Source organism: Rhododendron vialii, chromosome 7a (genome assembly GCF_030253575.1).
Source record: "Rhododendron vialii isolate Sample 1 chromosome 7a, ASM3025357v1".
NCBI lineage: Eukaryota > Viridiplantae > Streptophyta > Magnoliopsida > Ericales > Ericaceae > Rhododendron > Rhododendron vialii.
The window spans coordinates 29,920,020-29,938,091 of NC_080563.1; the positions used below are offsets into that span (position 1 = coordinate 29,920,020).

General features: G+C 37.2%; 2 protein-coding genes and 1 long non-coding RNA gene across 5 annotated transcripts in view; 1 reads left to right on the top strand and 2 right to left on the bottom strand.

Annotated features, from left to right (window-relative positions):
- Window positions 1–8,847, top strand: part of LOC131332203 (dynamin-related protein 3A-like) — a 36,163-nt gene extending 27,316 nt beyond the window's left edge. Inside the window, exons 15-20 of the mRNA XM_058366282.1 lie at window positions 42–84; window positions 3,650–3,789; window positions 3,899–4,045; window positions 4,221–4,273; window positions 7,497–7,596; window positions 8,249–8,847. Coding sequence (XP_058222265.1) covers window positions 42–84; window positions 3,650–3,789; window positions 3,899–4,045; window positions 4,221–4,273; window positions 7,497–7,596; window positions 8,249–8,434 — 669 coding nt within the window. The 3' untranslated portion in view covers window positions 8,435–8,847. The remainder of the gene's footprint in view (window positions 1–41; window positions 85–3,649; window positions 3,790–3,898; window positions 4,046–4,220; window positions 4,274–7,496; window positions 7,597–8,248) is intronic.
- Window positions 8,848–10,012: 1,165 nt separating this feature from the next.
- Window positions 10,013–10,636, bottom strand: LOC131332876 (uncharacterized). The gene has a single exon (XM_058367186.1). The coding sequence runs from the start codon at window positions 10,634–10,636 to the stop codon at window positions 10,013–10,015; it is 624 nt and encodes a 207-aa protein (XP_058223169.1).
- A 1,795-nt stretch (window positions 10,637–12,431) lies between these two features.
- On the bottom strand, window positions 12,432–15,820 carry LOC131332204 (uncharacterized). 3 transcript variants are annotated; one of them, XR_009201616.1, is made up of 3 exons: window positions 15,598–15,820; window positions 15,414–15,508; window positions 12,432–12,773 (listed from the first exon to the last, which is right to left on the bottom strand). It is a non-coding gene; the product is annotated as an uncharacterized LOC131332204 (long non-coding RNA). The 3 variants fall into 3 exon arrangements; XR_009201618.1 differs by lacking the exon at window positions 12,432–12,773 and adding an exon at window positions 12,909–13,925 and having other exon boundaries at window positions 13,964–15,508; window positions 15,598–15,814; XR_009201617.1 differs by having other exon boundaries at window positions 12,432–15,508; window positions 15,598–15,814.
- Window positions 15,821–18,072: the final 2,252 nt, after the last annotated feature.

Genomic DNA, 18,072 nt, shown 5'->3' on the forward strand with positions numbered 1-18,072 from the left:
TTTATTTATTTTTAATTTCCTTCCTATTTCGTCTGTGGCAGGGAACTCGTCCTCAGTCTAACAATGGTAGACCTGTATCAGTTGGTAAACTCTTGATTCTTAGTCAGTAGCTATCGTATATTTTTGCTTACAAGAAAATTATATTGAATTCTTATTGTTACTCTTTACTTTTGTACATTAACTGTTCAGAAATTAGCCATGTTGTTTCACTTTAGTATGGTGGATATAACCGTAATTCAGGCCTCTCTGCATTTGATCATTTGTGTAGATCAATTATTTATTTCATTGTGGAGTTAGCAAGGGTCAGACCGTTGTGGTATACCACTACGTCATATGTTTTTTTTTTTGCTAACATGTGACGTGGTATATATGTTAATCTTCTTGGAGTCTATGTTACGATGTTTATGCACTTATCATTGGCCAAAGCGATATGCCTTGTTGATTGCCTGGCAGACTGGCAGTTTATGCAGTTATCCTATGGTCGTTTCAAGTTGCTGATATGTTGTTGCAAGTACCCGTGTTTCAATCTAGCCGATGTTTGTTGGTGTTGATGTCAATTAAGGAAAGTTACTTTGTACACCCTTGCAGGTTGTTGAAAATACAAATAGCACCTATGTGTTTTATGAATGTAAAACCATATTAGAAGTTACTTTATTTCCCCTATGAAGATGGGTTTATTTAATTTAACTATGGTAGAGTGTCACCTTGACGTGATGGAAGGCATAAGTTCGAGTTCGATCCTGATTATCCCTAACCCAAATGTGAGTTTTTCTATTTTGACTTCCCTCCTGCCGTGATTGAATGAGAATGGATGAGAGGCTCGTGGGATTGACGTGACGAAAACTCAACATTGCTATACAAGGATTGCAAAACCTTATGGAAACCCTATTATTCTTGGAGAATATATAGCGAGACAGTTATGATAACACAAGAGTTCCATTTCGAAAGTTAAGAATTCTTTTCATTTAGAAATAACCAGTTGGCTAACTTTCCAAATTTCCATTACCAAACCTTTTTGTATCTTCTTGTTCCTAACCATCCACTCTTTTTGACGAAGCCTCTGTTGTGGTAATACATATATGATAACACAAGTAGATTGTCAAAACTCCACATAACTTAAGAGGGACAAAAAATAATCTAAGAAATCCCTCAAATTCTACATACAGACTTATTATTCTGACTAGGTTCCACCTTTCTCATTTAGAATAGTAAATCTCTAATAAAGTTCACTACCCAGAGTCCTAGTCCAAAGCAGCAACTTGATTTTTTTTTAAAATCATCAATTTCCTTCCATCCAAAGGCAATAGACAGTAGCAGCGATTGAGGACTTGGCAACTACACTACACCTGGAACTTTTCTGCCCAGCATTGTGAGAACAGCACTCAATGGTATCTTTTAATTTGGAAGACCTTTATTCAAATTCCTATTCTTGGTCCATAAAGTTTGCAAAATAGCAGCCAAGAAGGGACGGTCCCAGAACAAGTGTTGTTGGCTTTCACTCCCCATATTACACAACACAAGAAACCTTCACATCCATACCCCAAGCAGAAAGTCTATCCTTAGTAGTCAGCCTCTCCTGAATCGCTATCCAAAAACTAAAAGCCCACTTTGGAACTGATCTTCCGTTCCAAATCAGCTTTGCCAAACCTGAACTGGATTTTGATGGCTTCCCAAGCTGATTTCATAGAGAATAATCCACTTGGATGGGGCAGCCATCTGACTGGATCTTCTTCATCCATATCTGGTTGCATATAAGACTTGATTTCAAAAGAAAAAAACATATGGGCAATCTATGGACTATTTTATCATATAGGTAGAATGTGCTCGATACGGAATAATTTGTTTTGTAGACCTACTGCAATTTAATAAATTTTTCTCCTAAACTGAGTACCTATTTTCTAAAGATAACTAGTTTGCATTAGAAACTTACCATGATTTCCTACTATTGTTGAGATCTAAGAAGCACTGACACAGATATAGGATACGGCAGAATGGGGACACCTGAATGCATTATTTCTCTAAAATGTAGCACACAGACACTTTGGGGTACAATGGATAATATGTTGTGTTTTGAAGAATGTAGACTAACTTGGGGCCTAAGAAGTCCTTGCAAATAGGGCATGGATAAAGGCCAGGAATCCCTTTGAAAATTTATCTACATATTTGTGGTGAATATGAAAATGATTATCATATCTATTTTTAGTTTCACAGTGGTTGTATACCATTGTGATACATCAAATTCTTAAATTTTTTATAATCACATGTTTAGCAAGTATCTAAGAAGTGTCTATGCCGTTGTAATTTCTTAGTCATCGACACCAAATAAGTGTCAGTTGCAAACAAAGTGTGTGACACTTGTCTAAATTAAAATGTTTATTTCCTAATTGTGGACGAAGAAAAAAGAGTATTGGATATGAGTCCGAGGAGTGTTGGACACGCCACCAGCCACCCTCTTGTCCTTTTGAGTATATGTTCATGATATGTAATACATCGACAAATAATTAAAAAAGTTATAATTTTGGTGTGAAGGTGGTGCCAATGGAATACCGGTGACGTTTTTCACGTTAGTGGCGATAGTAGTATTGGTAGTGGTGCGGCGGTCAAGTGGGGATGTTGGCGGCAGTGATGGAATAGTGGTTGTGGTAGTAGTGGTGTCGGCGGTGGCATGGTGGCGGTGGTGGGTGGTAGCGGTAGCCGTGGAGGGTGGTGGTGGTAACGGTACCACCACGGAATGGGTGATATACAAGTACTGACATATTTAGTGAGAATTAAGTAGGTATCAGGCTACTTAATTTTTGTAACTTATTAAGCCTACATTTTAAGAGGCACTCAGAATATTAAGTATGTTGAAATATGGTTATCAAAGCAACTTTATAATTTATTACTTAATAAGTGCTGAATTGGGTTATCAAACAACCCCTTAGCAAACCCATCATGTATACTGTTCTGCGTGTCAAAATAAAAACGTTAAATGCTTCTAAGGCCAATTACCATTATATTGATCCCTATATATACATATATGTATTTCTACGTGATAGGTGGAAATGGACTTGATTTGTGTATAAATTGTGGTGGGTTTTTTTTTCCCCCCTTTTTGGATGAAATAGAACTTGGATGGAATTTGGTCTATTGGCTCACACATGATGTCATATTTCTCCTATTCCATCTGGTGGATGCATATATTTTTCTTGCACAAACTCAAGTACTCAATTATAAAATAACGAAAGGAAATTAAACTCATATATAGATAGATGTACATATGTATGTATGTATGTATGTATGTATGCATATGTGTATGTACATCTTTGATAAATGAAGCTTTTAATAATGGTTAATTGGTTATTGTAAAGCTAAATTGCATATATCTGGTGGATGCAATCCTATCATGATATATTAAAAGTATCCTGTATGCTAAAAATAACTTCGAACTGCTGTAATTGCTACCCTCCTCACCCGTTTATGCATTATGAAATTTTCCACTGTTACTATGTAAAGAATATGTACCGGTTATCATTGTTTCTCGCAGAGTAGCTGCCACCGTTCTATTGTTGGCCTTCTATGTGAAATTTGAGGATGACTATCGCCACCTAATGCTTGTCAGACCTACTCCTTGGCACAAGTAGCTACTAAATTACTATTAACTTGGCAGGTAATTCATCCGCCAGGACTTGGGGTATCTCCTCTATATTTGGGAGTCGAGCATCGTCTGCAGATTGTTCAGCTATGAGCTCTCTTGGTGAAACAGTACATGATGTTGAGCAGATGCCTTCTGTGATTCAATTGAGGGAGGTAATGTGCTTCTAAAGGACTTGATAAACTGCTTCTCTATGTTGAAGACGCAAATGTAATTTTCTTTAATCCTGATTCAAATATCTATTCTGTGGTCGGGTGATTTCAGCCCCCTGCCGTCTTAAGGCCAGCAGAAACACAAACAAATGGTGAAGCGGTGGAAGTAAAAATAACCAAATTGCTCTTGAGCTCTTACTATGACATTGTCAGAAAGAACATTCAAGACTTGGTTCCAAAAGCTATAATGCATTTTCTGGTATGCTAGTTGAGGCCTTCCTTTGCCTTGGTCTAGTTGTTCAAATCTTATGTTTGTGGGTGTGGAACATCCCGACTACTCTTTAGCTTGAATTTTGTGCACTCATTTTCCTCGTCATCTTCCTCTAGTCCACTATTGTTTTTCTTATTGTTCTGTTACTGTGTTTTTACTCCAGGTCAACCATACGAAAAGGGATCTTCTTAATACCTTTATACAGAAATTGTACAGGTATGCATATGACACACAAAAAGGACTTTTTAGTATGATGTCTGATCCATTTTCTTCTGAGACAATATATAAAAGGAGTCTATTAGTAATATTTTAACCCTTTAAATGCTTGCTGAGTTTTCATCTCGGGATTCTAAATTTCTGGAAAATTGTATTAAGAATCTGAAAGCTCGGTTTATGTTTCTTTAACGTGTTGAGTTGCTAAATTGTGTTGATAATGATTAATGTCGGTGTAACGACTCGCACCAGCTAACCTGCTAATCATTCGCCTAACCACGTGGCTCAAAAGGTTAATCTCAAGTTATACAGTAGCTGGTCGGCATTACATTATATACCATTCACTACTTCTTCAAGTAGCCGATGTGGGATCTAACATTCTCCCCCACTTGGACCGCAACGTCCCCGTTGCGCCCCAAGCTCCATCACTTCCACCCGCCAAGCAATGTAGGACAAGTCCCCGCTTAAGCACCGACAAACACCTCAAGCTCATCTCATGTGGGACCCGCCCAAGCACGACAAGCTCCTCACTTGTCAGGCCCACCTAAGCACGTCTCCTTGCAGGACCCGTCCTACACTTCCGATTGGTGCAAGCTCTGATACCACCTGGAACGACCCGCGCCAGCTAATCTGCTAACCATTCGCCTAACCATATGGCTCAAAAGGTTAACCTCAAGTTATATAGTAGCTGGTCGGCCTTACATTATATACCATTCACTACTTCTTCAAGTAGCCGATGTGGGATCTAACAGTTGGAATTGGTTATTTTTCATGATGATTGTTTTCTTTCCTAGTTGAAAGAGAAAAGGGTTATGTGTGATAGTGAGTCCTTTCATGCTTCGTGGTTCAGATGAGTTATTCACTCGCTTTGTTTTGCCATTTCTTCCATTTGTAGTTCATTGAAGCAATTCTTATAGGCTTCAATGGGCATGTAGGATAATGCCATATTGGATCATTGACGTTAAAATATGTCATTTGTGGAAATTTAATTTAATTCCAGCATTTGTATGACCTGTTGTACTATTGGATTGGGTTACTATCCCATTGTCATATCAACAGACGTTTCCTTTTTCCATGCATGGGCCATTCTTTTTCTATAACAACCTTTTTTATGGCTTCGCGGAGAGAGAATACGAGGAACCCCATGGTATGTGAGGTTTTGATAGTGGTAGGGTTATCTTGTCCCCCGCTGCATAAATGTTCCCATTTAATTGAGCGTGTCCAACCTTTCTGAGGCATGATTGCATGGGATAACGCTTGGTGGACCATAGTTGGCAACTTGGCGTATCAGGAGTTGAAACTTGTTTTGCGAATCGCAGAACAAAATGTACTAGGAAAGGTAAATGTAATATAGCAATTGATGTTGTATATTAAGAATATGAATCAATTGATACTGACACATCATACGGTGATAGTTGTACAAGGACGTGATTACATTGTCTAATTGGGGAGATTGTTGCCTCATCATAGAAAATGTCCATCCAAATCCCGCTGACCATGAGGTTATTTAAGACTCTAGTTTATTCTCTTTTGACATTTATAAGGTACTTGGAAACCTTAAAGGGAGTACCAAAAGGAGTAGCAGGGAGGGAACCCTTTATTTCAAATGCAAAGAAACGTAAAGTACAGTCTTGTATATTTCTTGTTAAAAGAAAAGTAGCAGATATAAAAAGCGTTGTGGAACTGTTGAGTCTTCTTGTGCCGACGCATATCATATAAAGTTGTGTTTGTTTCACCATAACAGCAATAGATAATTCATGGATAGAACTAACAGCCGTGAACATCCTTGAAGACAACATTTCTCAGGAAAAAATAATTAAGAACGTTTAAGAACCTGTTAAGTCTACCTGGATACTTTTTAACACTCACAGTGCATGGTATTGGTTATCTTCACATTAGCACTCCCAGAAGTAGTATTATGAGTTTGCAACGGAAAAAAAAAGGAGGTTATTTGAGGTGTTTGGAAGGGTTTGACCTTCTAATTTCTAGAATCACATGGATATTGCTAACTGAATCTTATAGTGAACTTTTGATCACATGATTTCCTTTTGACTCTATTCCAAATATATATATACCTATTGAATTGTAAAAGACTTAAATATTTGCATCAACTGTGAATCAAACCGCTAATTGGATCGTGAATAATGAAATTCTGATGACTATGTTATCCCTACCTCTTTGAGCAGCAGAATATTACAAGGTCTTGTGATCAACGTCATTAAACCAGTACAATTATATGATCTCCTAGGTTGACCCAAGTGGCTCAATAAGCTGGTGACCCATTAAGCCAGTCTCTTGACTAGGTTATGTCTTCTGTGGAACAACAATGCTTGGAATTTCTGCTTGTTTGTTGTTATTTGGGGCTCATGAACAATAAATTCTCATGTCCATAGACTATCGATCCATCATTCTCTAATAACTTCCTCATAGTCCCATCTTTCAGTCCTTTATAATTTGTAGTTGTAATGTTTTGGCTAAGTTCTATTGCTACAGACATTTTGCCTGATCCAACAGCCTCGTCAGCCTATTTATAATCTATAGTCAGTGTGTGCTGCTCTGAAACATCCAGATGGCTCTGGATGTATGTGGTTCCGTGGTTTCTATTTCCTCATAAAAAGAAGAAAATTGAATGCCAGAGAATAATGGATGATACTTGGCTGCATTTAGATGGCTTCTCATTTAATGGAAATATTTGTTATTTGCATGAGGATATAACGAGGAAATAGAAGAAAATTGAATGCCAGAGAATAATGGATGATACTTGGCTGCATTTAGATGGCTTCTTATGTAATGGAAATATTTGTTATTTGCATGAGGATATAATTGAAGGCCCTTAAACTGTCTCATACATGGGTTGATAAATTGTTTCAGATCTATATGTTTTACAAATAGTGTTCTGGGGTGTTCTGAAATATTGTCTACTTGTACACAGGTTATAGATATTTGGCTGAGCCTTTTTATACCTATCTCAACCCTCTTGGGTACTTATTTGTTCTTGTTAACTATCTCGACAACCATTTCACTGATGGGGTGTTAGTCGAAAGTTAACCTAATTTTCCTAATCACTTCGGCTTTAGTATCTGCCTTCTGATTATGTAAACTTAACGAAACAAAGCACACCACCTTCGTGCTCCAACGTGGTTATGGGGCACTGTCTCACTCATTTCCTCTGCTGCATGAACATAACAGTTTGACATTATTGAGGATCTGTTTTTGGTCTACACAGAGAGAACCTTTTTGAAGAGATGTTGCAGGAGCACGATGAGTTGGTCACAAAAAGAAAACGGACAAGGGAGCTATTCCATGTTCTGCAACAAGCTGTTCAGGTTTGTACAAAAAAAAAAAAAACAAAAATGAAAAGAAAGAAGGGAAAGTAATATTTGACCTTTGAGGTTAACCCAGCAGTTTGTCCTTCCCGAGCACAATGGTGGAGGGAGTATAGGACCAGCGGGGACACGGGCCCCCACTGATTTTTTTAACTTTAAAATTAGAAATTTATATTTTGCATTTTTTCTTATTAATTGTATGTCATAAATTTACTTTTGATCACTCTAAGATATTTTGAATACCATTTCATTCTCGACTTTTTATTTCACATATTAGAACAATGATGTGTAATGCAAAATGTAGCCGCCACTTACTATTTGGAACTCTCTAATTCATAATGTCCAAAATTCAAAAGTGTCTGGGCTATGCGTTTTATACATTAGCAATTATTAACAATGGGAGCAAAATTGCTAAATATTGCGTAGTGAATTGCTCTTAGACTCGATCCGTTGAGGCAATTCAAACAATTCGTTCATTTTTAGGTTTTTTAATTCTTAGCACAAACATTTTTTTTTAATTATTCTTACGTTGCTTAGTACTATATTTTATGTTGAAATGTGTTTAAAAGGTGTCCCCACTTACATAGATTCCTGCATTGCCCGAGCAGATGCAAATGCACTCTTTTTGTCTAAATAGTGGTTTCTATTGTAGACTCTTGATGAGGTTGAAGCTGACGTGTTTTCGCGAGATTCAAGGTCAGGTTCTGATACTACCGCTGGATTGCCAAGGATCCCAGGCCTTTCATCCAATATCTATGTACCATCAAATGGTGAGAACAAGGCAACTTACATGTCACCGTCTGCAAACTCTGCACATTACAAATTATTCCCATCTTGAGAGCAGTCGTTGCCTTGCAACTCGAATGGTGTGCTTCACCCATACTAAGGTGGTTGGGTTTAATATCCTATCCTTTAGTTTGGTGAATTTTGCTATATCTGTTGCCGTATATAATATGTTGAGCTGGGATCACATAATGGGGAAGATTTGAACTTATGGATGGTAATCAGGTTGCACCATGATGAGTAATTGTAGATGGAGGTTGGTTCCAGTATATTTCTTTACTTTTAGGTATACATAAATTGTGCTTGTATATATATATATAGATGCATGTGCTTGAAAAGAAACTCAACGACCAATTTTGATTGGTGTTTCTGGGACTTTACTTTTGTGCTCTTGCTTGCAAATCAATCGGAAAACGGAACCTCATTTTCCATTTCAAATGAAATTGCTTTAAGATTTCTGACTTCAAATGTTTCATATTTTCTCCTGGAGGACTTGTTGGCGCTTCTACACTTTTTGTTTGTTGCATAACCTTGCCGTTTGAACTTATCAAAAAACAAAAAACAGAAACTTTGCAGTAGAAAGCTTGCAAGGAGATTTCGGCCTGCCAAAGATTAGGGCCGTTTGGTTTAAGTTTTGTTTAAAGTCCATCAAAATTGCAGAACCGTATATAGAACTTGCCTGGGAAGATGTGAACTTGCCTGGGAACCTTTCCAAATTATATCACCTGCAAGTCCTTGTCCTAATCAAGGTAACTCATTGGTTTTCTTGAAAATGTGGAGTTGTATTAATTCTAGTATGGAATTGCAGCAGAACATACAGATAAACAAGAATTCTGAATTTGGAAATGGAAAATTCTCAACCGCTTGTGTCGTCAAAGCAATAGCCCCAAGGGCTAGTCATGTTGGTTGATTTGGTTTGTGGGTTTGCTTCCCACACAAGCCCCCTTTACTAAAGAACAAGGAACATAAATCTTTATCCAAACAAATTCCTGCCCAATTCGAATGAACGCATGGCGTGTGTTGATTTTTTTGGCCCGCCCCACACAAAAAACAACCTTATCACTTTTGGAGTCAAACTACAAAGGTGAAGGCAATCTATAGATGAGGATGAGATGTACAGTACTTTGAAATACTCAGAAGGCATGCATCCCGTAATAAGAAAAATACAGATGTGAACTAACTACTCCAGTAAACATGAAAACTGTCCTACTAATCACGATGGGCACGATTATCTTTCGCATCTGCTCATATTTCGATTCCGAAAATCTTATAGTTCTCCAGCTGCATAACAAAAATCTAGTCTAGGAGCAAAAATCAGCCGTCTTGGTTTTTGTTGATGGCCGCAAGAAATGAAACACGGATGAGTATATATATGCTAGAAATTGAAGTTCAAATCAAGAAGCATAACAAACAAAATGCGAATCCATCATATAATACCCACCAATATCCATGAATTAATTAGGAAGACTAATATTAGCAGGTTATTCCGCGCGCTCCACCGAAATTACCAAGAGAATCAATTTGAGGCTTCAGTCACCAATATATCCATAGCAAATTAAAAACCATATTTATCATTTTATAACAACGAAAGAGGGGAGAACAAAAAATGGACTTCCGTGTTCCAACTTCCTGATCAGTTCTTTTTTAGGATAACCAAATCAGTGCCCATGCACAGATAAGCGAAAACCGCATTAACGCCACAAATCAACAGATAGCTCCTCTTCATCGCAGCGACTCCCTGATCCGGTTCAAGCACTGAAGCCAAGCGCCACAACGTCACATCATCAACAAGAAACACAAAGCAACCCAGAACGAAGGCGGAAACCAGCTGCAAACCCAAGTTATGGGCATTGATTGCGACCAAGACGAGGGCTGACCCGGAAACTGCAACATTGTAAACAAACATAGCAAGCGAGACCCAGAGGTGGGTGATGAAGAGGCGCTCGCGAGAGGCAACGGGGGTGGAGACCATGGCGGAGAGGAGAGGGAAAGCAAAGAGGATGACGAGGTAGCAGAATGGGAAGACGAGGAGTTTGGTCCATTGGGAGGAGTCGATGCTGGAATAAACATTAAAAGGAGAAGTGCTTATCAAAAGAACAAAACGAGAAGAAGCAGATGGGGAGGGGTTGAATTGGGAGAGGAGAGGGAGGTGGGTGAAGAGACCGTCGACGAGTGTCGCGAAGAAGAGTGGGATGGTTAGGAGGTTTTTGAAGTAGAAGGTTTTTGCGGGTTGGACCTCTTCTGGTGGTTGATCCATGGTGGTTTGAGAGAGAGAGAGAGAGATCAGCACCTAATGCCAATACATAGAGCAATGCAGCCATGGTGGTTTGGGAGAGAGAAAACCGGATCAGCACCTAATGCCAATATATAGAACAATGCAGGGCGGAGAGAATTAAGGTCCAGGGGATCACGTGCCGCTCCTGGATTTTTATCACCTACAAGTCTTTTTTTTTCAACAACCTACTCAAAATGTTTGAGGAATTTGAATTTTGGGGGTCGGGCTTATTGTCTACTGTGTTGTGGATTTTCAACGAAATTAATAGACCCCATCAAGAATTAAAATGCTTGTTTTACCGTGGCAAATAGCGAATTGACATGTTTTGAATCAATCCAACTCATTTTCTAGCTTTTCGAAGTAAAAATTGAACAATTGAGTGCAAAACCGAATGGATGATCAATGATTGAACAATGACTTGGTTGATATACATAAACATGTGCCCCTTCTAACTGGGATTCCTAGCTCCGCCATCCGCGGAGCCACTTGGATGGCGAGTGGCACGGGGCACCCCCAATTTCTCACAAGCCACCCCAACGCCAAAAGTAAATAAATAGAACAGCCATCGACATGTACCTACCCTCTTTTGTCAAGGTGCGTATAAACTAACCCAGACACTCCTGACTGTCAAAAAGAAAGAAAGAAATGTTAATATGTATCCAGAAATGCCTAATGAGGTTAAAATATACCAATCATTTTATTTTTCTTTAAGCTACTTTAACAGTCATGTATTTATCTTTTATCTATGGAAAAAAATTGAGAAATGAAAATACGGAGTATAAAATAATCAATTTTTTTATCAAATCAAACCAAAATTATTAAGATTATAAATACCTATACATAAATAATTATCGATAATATTCAAAATCATGTATAAAAAACTAAAAATTTAAAACTCGGGATCGAGGGGCCTGATTCAATTAGTCCCCTTAATCAAACCAAAAAAAATTCTTTCTTTCAATTTTATTTAGAAATCAAATAGTAACTTGATCAATCTGTCCATGCAGATTGACACTCGAACTTGACCACTATCCTTCTGGATAAGGGTTATTATCTCTTCATTTTTATAAATTTATTTTTCATACGATACGACACGATCACGTCACATATTTCATCATTTCATGTCACCTTCACTTATTTAAGTACCATGCTTTTTTGGATTCTTTAACGAAATTTTGGGGCAGTACTTCCAACATTTACATAAACCCATCCATGTACATGCATGATGTTCTTTCTTGCTACAAAAAATGGGACATCACATTACTTCCCAAACGACTTACGTACAAATGTGCTTTACCATTTTAAGGTAACTAACCTCACGTAGCCGTTTGTGCAGTTACAATAACAAGTATATAAAATTTTTGACTCCAAACATCTGCTCTTGGCATTGGTGAAGCAAGGGTAACTAACATTCATTAGCCTATTATTACAATTTATAAAGCACAAGAGGGTGGACAATGTACAAGGTACAGGAGGTTTAAGTAAATTTATGACAGAACATAGACCATGATGGGTCCCGTTGCATCGACTCCACCTCTAACTGAGTTGAGTTTGTTGGATCAAAGTAGGAGTATCCGACAAAAAGAAAAAAAGAGTAAGATTATGATACATTGATATTAAAGGAAAAAAATTAAAGAATGTACGAAAATTGATCAAGCGGATTGTTCGCTTAATTAGTTAACCATAATGCACTCTCCGTTCCATGCCCACCTCTTCTCCGTGGGTGTTTCAATTGCTTCGCTAAACAGAAGACACCAATAGATTGGATATAGTGGAGTTAAGAAAGGCACATATGCAACATCCGTAGCACATATGCCATATATATTCTTTCAATTTTTTTTTTAAAAAAAAACTACTAAATCCTGATCCTACAAAGAGCGAAACAAGCTAATTGCAACAGCTACCACTAACTAACTAAATATATAGTGAACAAAATTTGTATGCTGTCTTGAATAACAGAGAGATCAAACATCGACATCCATATCAACCATCTACCTGAAACAGATAAGCACAAGGAATTTTACAAGCAAAAGAAGGTAGCTGTGATTTCTTCATAAAGCACCTTGTATAAGAACCTTATATCTACGTTGGACCAATCTACAAATGAATTGAAGATTTCCTGTGAAAGAAAATCATAGTTATCAGTTAGCTTCTACAATTAAGCAGAAGATGTGGAGAGATTTTATAATACAAGAAGGAATGAAAGTATATTCAAGGAAAATACCTTAAAGATGTATAATCAAGCAAACTGCTAAATAGGAAAATAGTAATCATTCATTATATTAGAGGAGACAAGCATGTAATTACCAACTCGTTGGTGAATTAGGTGATGAAATAAATAAAATGATTATGGTGTCATGTCTGGGTAAAAAAGAAGAGAAGAAACGAATGTATTTTCTCACTGTCATGTTTGGATAAGAGCTAAAAGCCTAAAGCATAAGAGATGAAGATATGACGACAGGATCACTCTTTTATTGGTATTCATGCACATCTTGGAATTTCAAAAACTACCCTAATAAATAACTGTTAATAAATTTGACATTCAAGGTTGCGTCAAGGTTAGACAAAGGATCGCAACAGAGATAGGTATTGCAGAAAGACAAATGGATCAAAACCCATGAAGCAGGAATACTCCAAAAAAAACATGTTGATTGGGCAGGGTACTTTGCATGGTACATCTGCAAGCATACTAGTATAATAAAGGTATACCAAATTTCTGTCTTAATTTTTGCAGAACCAAGTTACGTATGGCACCCCAACTGTTACAGTACTTAAACTTACACAGAGATCATCAAGTTAGCTTGATGGGACTTGTTTCTCTGCTCAGCATGCTTTTGCAATTAAGCTTTGGTCTGTATTTTCTTTAATGATGGCAGTAAACTCGGGTTTGGACTTTCCATATGCCATTAAACATGAATCCCTTAGCTGACTATGCCTTCGATTAATTTTGGACCTTATGTTTCTAATTTTTAGCAAAACTTAACATATTATCAACGTATGTCAGTAAGCATCCTACTGGTTCTAGGTTATCCCGCATAATACCAATAACCAATATGATCTTCATAGATCCAAACTATACAGGTATTAAAGTACCTAAAACTAGAATCCAAGAGAGACATAGTGCCGGACTTGATTGCCAAGAGGATAATGAGATGGCAAAGGGCTCTACAAGAAGCCATAAAAATTGATCTTCTAATTATAAAAATCAGCGTTATATACTCAGCACACAAAGGAGTAGGCTGGTTCTATTAACAAACCATACCAATCTAAACTAAGCCTTATTTGCCTCTTAATTGGGGTTGGCTATACTAAGCCTTATTTGCCTCTTAATTGGGGTTGGCTATATGAATTCTTGACTGTTCAAGTGGATTTAAATGTCCAAAGTTAAAGGTCACTCCACCACTAAATAGTATCTCAGTAGGACTTTACTAACCACCAGCACCTTCTTTCTTGAGGAGAAACCGATGTAATTAGCTATGGATATGTAATATGTATACCACAAACACAGAAGCCTACATCAGCATCTATCCACCTTAGGTCAGAGTGCCAAATACAACCACAAAGGTAAATAGATGCTAAGTAAACCACTTGCACTCTGAGAAAAGATTGGGCTGCGTTACTAAAATGTGAAGGTGGGAAGGACAAGGATTACCAATTTAAAACAAAAAAGCACAAAATCAACCCCTGCAATTAGACATACAATACTTACACTCTCTACCTAATCCCTTGAAAAGGCAATTTCTTAATGCAATGAGTATGCCCTATTTGACAGAATTTCTAGAAATACTGGGAACCAAATGACATGCCAGAGAGGTTGGACATGAATGGTCTAAAATGTGAAGTGTGAACAATCTCAGCCACTAGTAAGAACAATATGTTGCACTAGTCCACACATCCCAAAATCACAACTGCTCGATTGTTCTTCATATTGTACTAGAAACAGGAGAACATATTCATGGCCCAAGATTACTCATATTTCACCAAGTTAACCGTTGACCCCATTGGCCCATTGGATGGTTTTTTGGTGAGAGAGAGAGAGAGAACCACATGGTGGAGTTAATTTGATTCCCTCTCAATGAAAGAAAAAGCGAGTGCCTAGCAATACGAAAGAAATATGATTCAGCCAATTCACAGGAAACTACATAAGAGTTAATTTGAAATGCGAACCTAGCAGAGGAAGCTAGTGTCTCACTCCCACAAATAACTTCATTATGTTTCTACATAGCAATCCAAAGTAGAAGGAGAAATATAAACAAACATCATCAAGAAAAATGGTAGGTAAACTCGGGAATGCAAACCATTCAAAAAACCTTATATCCAGAACCCAAAAAGAAAAACATCAAACTAAGAAGCATAAAGCCTCCAAAGATCTAAAATACAGTCCACAACTACTTTCAGAAACACAAGTAACTACTTAAGCACATGTAACACGGACCCGAAACGCATAAATAATGAGATTGTTCGCCTTGTGAAGCCTGAATCGATTTGGGTCACACTTCGCTGCTGACGGTAACTAGCTACGCAACAGCCAATGTAACTTGTACTTCTTCATTTGATACATAGTGAAAATTAGAGTGAGCCGTGATGGGGAACCTCGTAAAAATCTGTGTAGCTTGCGTTCTTGTTTTCTGTTCTTGATTATTCTACGCATTGCATGATTGTTTGTTTGGCCGAATTCCCAACAACAATCAACTTTTTAAAATTTCAGTTACCCAAGTTTTCGACTAAGAAACCAACGAACAAGGGCTTCTTTTTTTACCTGCTTCTACGTTGCCGTAAAAAATCGAGCTGCCACTAGTGTTCCTTTCTTCTCTGGGGCTGTTTCTGAGTGCCTAAACGGTAAATCAAGTAGCCCTACAAAAGCGCATCCATAAGTACACGTTCCATTGGAAATAGGGCGTGCATGGAAGCTAGAGATCTGATTGTATACTTGTTGTACGTACCAAAGCGAAGACGTGAGCGACAATTAGAACGACTAGCAGTAGAGGACCCGCTTCTAGGGTCGATGCTTCTTGTTGCGACTTCGCCATTTTTCTTCTTTCGCAGTAGCAGACAAGGGGAGGACGATGACGAAACTGTTGAGATCAGATCAAGAGAGTTTTTAGGGTTTTGAATCAACCAGAAGACATACTCCGGTTGGGTTCTGGTGGGTTTTTACAATTCATTGGGTTAAATAAGTCAATCGGCTTATTTTTTGTCTTAATTTAAATATTTTTTGTATTTGTTATTTTTTTGTCAATTTTTAGAGATTATTGCATTGTTATGACGAGAGAAATTTAAAAAGTAAAAAATTATGATCGAAATTAAATTTTTTTTGAATAAAGACGAAAATAAGTCAATAAGTCAATTTTTTTGTCTTTATTAAAAAAAATTGATTTCGATCATAATTTTTTACTCCCTTCGTCCCAAATTGTTTGTCCGGTCCGCAAAACGATAACTTAAAAATAATGCAATTTTTTTAAGTAAAAATTCAAACTTTTTTCATAAATTAAAAATACTCATTGATATCTAGTAAGTTGTTGAAATTTTTTTTATTTTTTCTTGCAAAAATTATATTATTTTTTACACTCCGTTTTGCGGACCGGACAATCATTTTGGGACGGAGGGAGTATTTTTTAAATTTTTCTCGTCATGACGATGCAATAATTCCCGAAAAATTAATAAATACGAAAAAAATTTGAATAAAGACAAAAAAATAAGTCATTGACTTATTTAGCCAAGGAGAAAGAGTAGTCACGAAATCTCTCACCAACTTCAAGAGCAGAAATAATTATAGATTAGTAGTGGATTACTGGTTTGTAAGTACAATTTTTACTGTGTTCGTATAAATTTTTTATGCAAAAATAATTACAGATCAGTAGTGAGCAGAAATAAAAGTTACTCACTTTATTTGGTTTAACTCTTATAAAGTTATTTTTTATGTAATGAGCGGTAATAAGTGAAGAGATATATAGAGAGAGAAATTTATTGAAAACTGTGCAGAAGGTAAAAAGTTAATTTCAAAAATAGGAACCAAGCAGAGTGAATATATTTGTTTAATTTTTCTAAAAATATAAAAAAATTGTCTAAGATCCATTATAGCAGTTGTAAAACTCATTTAGTCCACTTATTAAGTTTCTAACCCCTAGTCCACTATTAGTATTTAGTAAGGCCTATAGGTCTACTTCCGTGAAATAGTATATGGTAGAAATACCTTCCTTTTTGAAACCCTTTATTTCTCGTTATCCCATTATCCCTTCTCCCATTCAAAACAATGTCATTTACGTCTGAGAAAATTAAATTTATTGTGTTTAGCTTCAAGAGGGGAAAAAAAAATGTTTAATTTGTCTTTTCCTTATAACTGCATGGGAGTTTTCTTGAGAGACTTAAATATTCATCCACAATTTCTTACCAACTTATGTTTCCATCCAGGTCAATTTGAACAATTAAGTTTCCATACTCTCTCTTTTTCAATCCCGATAGTGCCCTTATATAATACGTTGAGGATCATACATACATACATATACATATATATGTATATATATAGTTCTTTTCATATCCGGTCGTCCGGATTTTATTTGGTCCGGATTTGGGGGCCCCCCACTGCTGTGGGAATAAAATAGAAAGAAAAAAGACCCCACTACTGTGGCGAAATAAAATAGAAAGAAAAAAGACCCCAGCCTCCCTCCAGCCCCATTCGTTCCACAACCAGAGAGAGAAACAGAAAAAGGGAGGGCGACTGTGTACGAGCGGCCCGATCGTAGACGACGAACGTAAGGTCTCTCTCTCTCTCTCTCTCTCTCTCTCTCTCTCTCTCTCTCTCTCTCTCTCTCTCCCGGTTCTCACTGATTTTCGAACTCATTTGTGTGATTTTTTGTGTGGTTTCAATCGATCTCAGGATGGCCGACGACGAACAATCAGAGCTATGATTAGCCCTAAGGTCTCTCTCTCTCGCTCGTTTTCTATGATTTTCGAATCCCTAAAAGAAGATCTTCGATTTTCGAAACCCTAAATGAAGAACAGGGCCTGATTTCTGTGATTTGTTTGTGTGGTGATTTCTTTGGACATCGGGAAGGCTAATTTCTACTAATTGATTGATTTTCGAAACCCTAACAGTATTTTGGGGTTGTATGTATGATATCCGATTTGGGGCATTTATGGTTTGGATTTGTGTCGAGCCGTTGGATTTTCTTATGATAAGTTGCTATTTGGACTGGTTTTTGTGTGTAACTTATGCTGATTTTGGCCAGATAATTTTGAAGTGGTGTTTATTTGGTGTTATCAGTGTATGATTTTGAACTGTGATTTGTATATCAGTTGTTTTCAGGTTCAGTCGGCTTGATTTTGTTATGGTTCGGATCGGATTTTGTATGAGTTTGCCCCAATTTGTTGGCTATGATGAAAATTTTCTGAGCCGTTGGGAGAATTTGCTCCTATTT

What these genes read in the sequence shown, in the direction of transcription:
- LOC131332876 (XM_058367186.1), bottom strand. Translation starts at nt 10,636, where the DNA reads ATGGATCAACCACCAGAAGAGGTCCAACCCGCAAAAACCTTCTACTTC.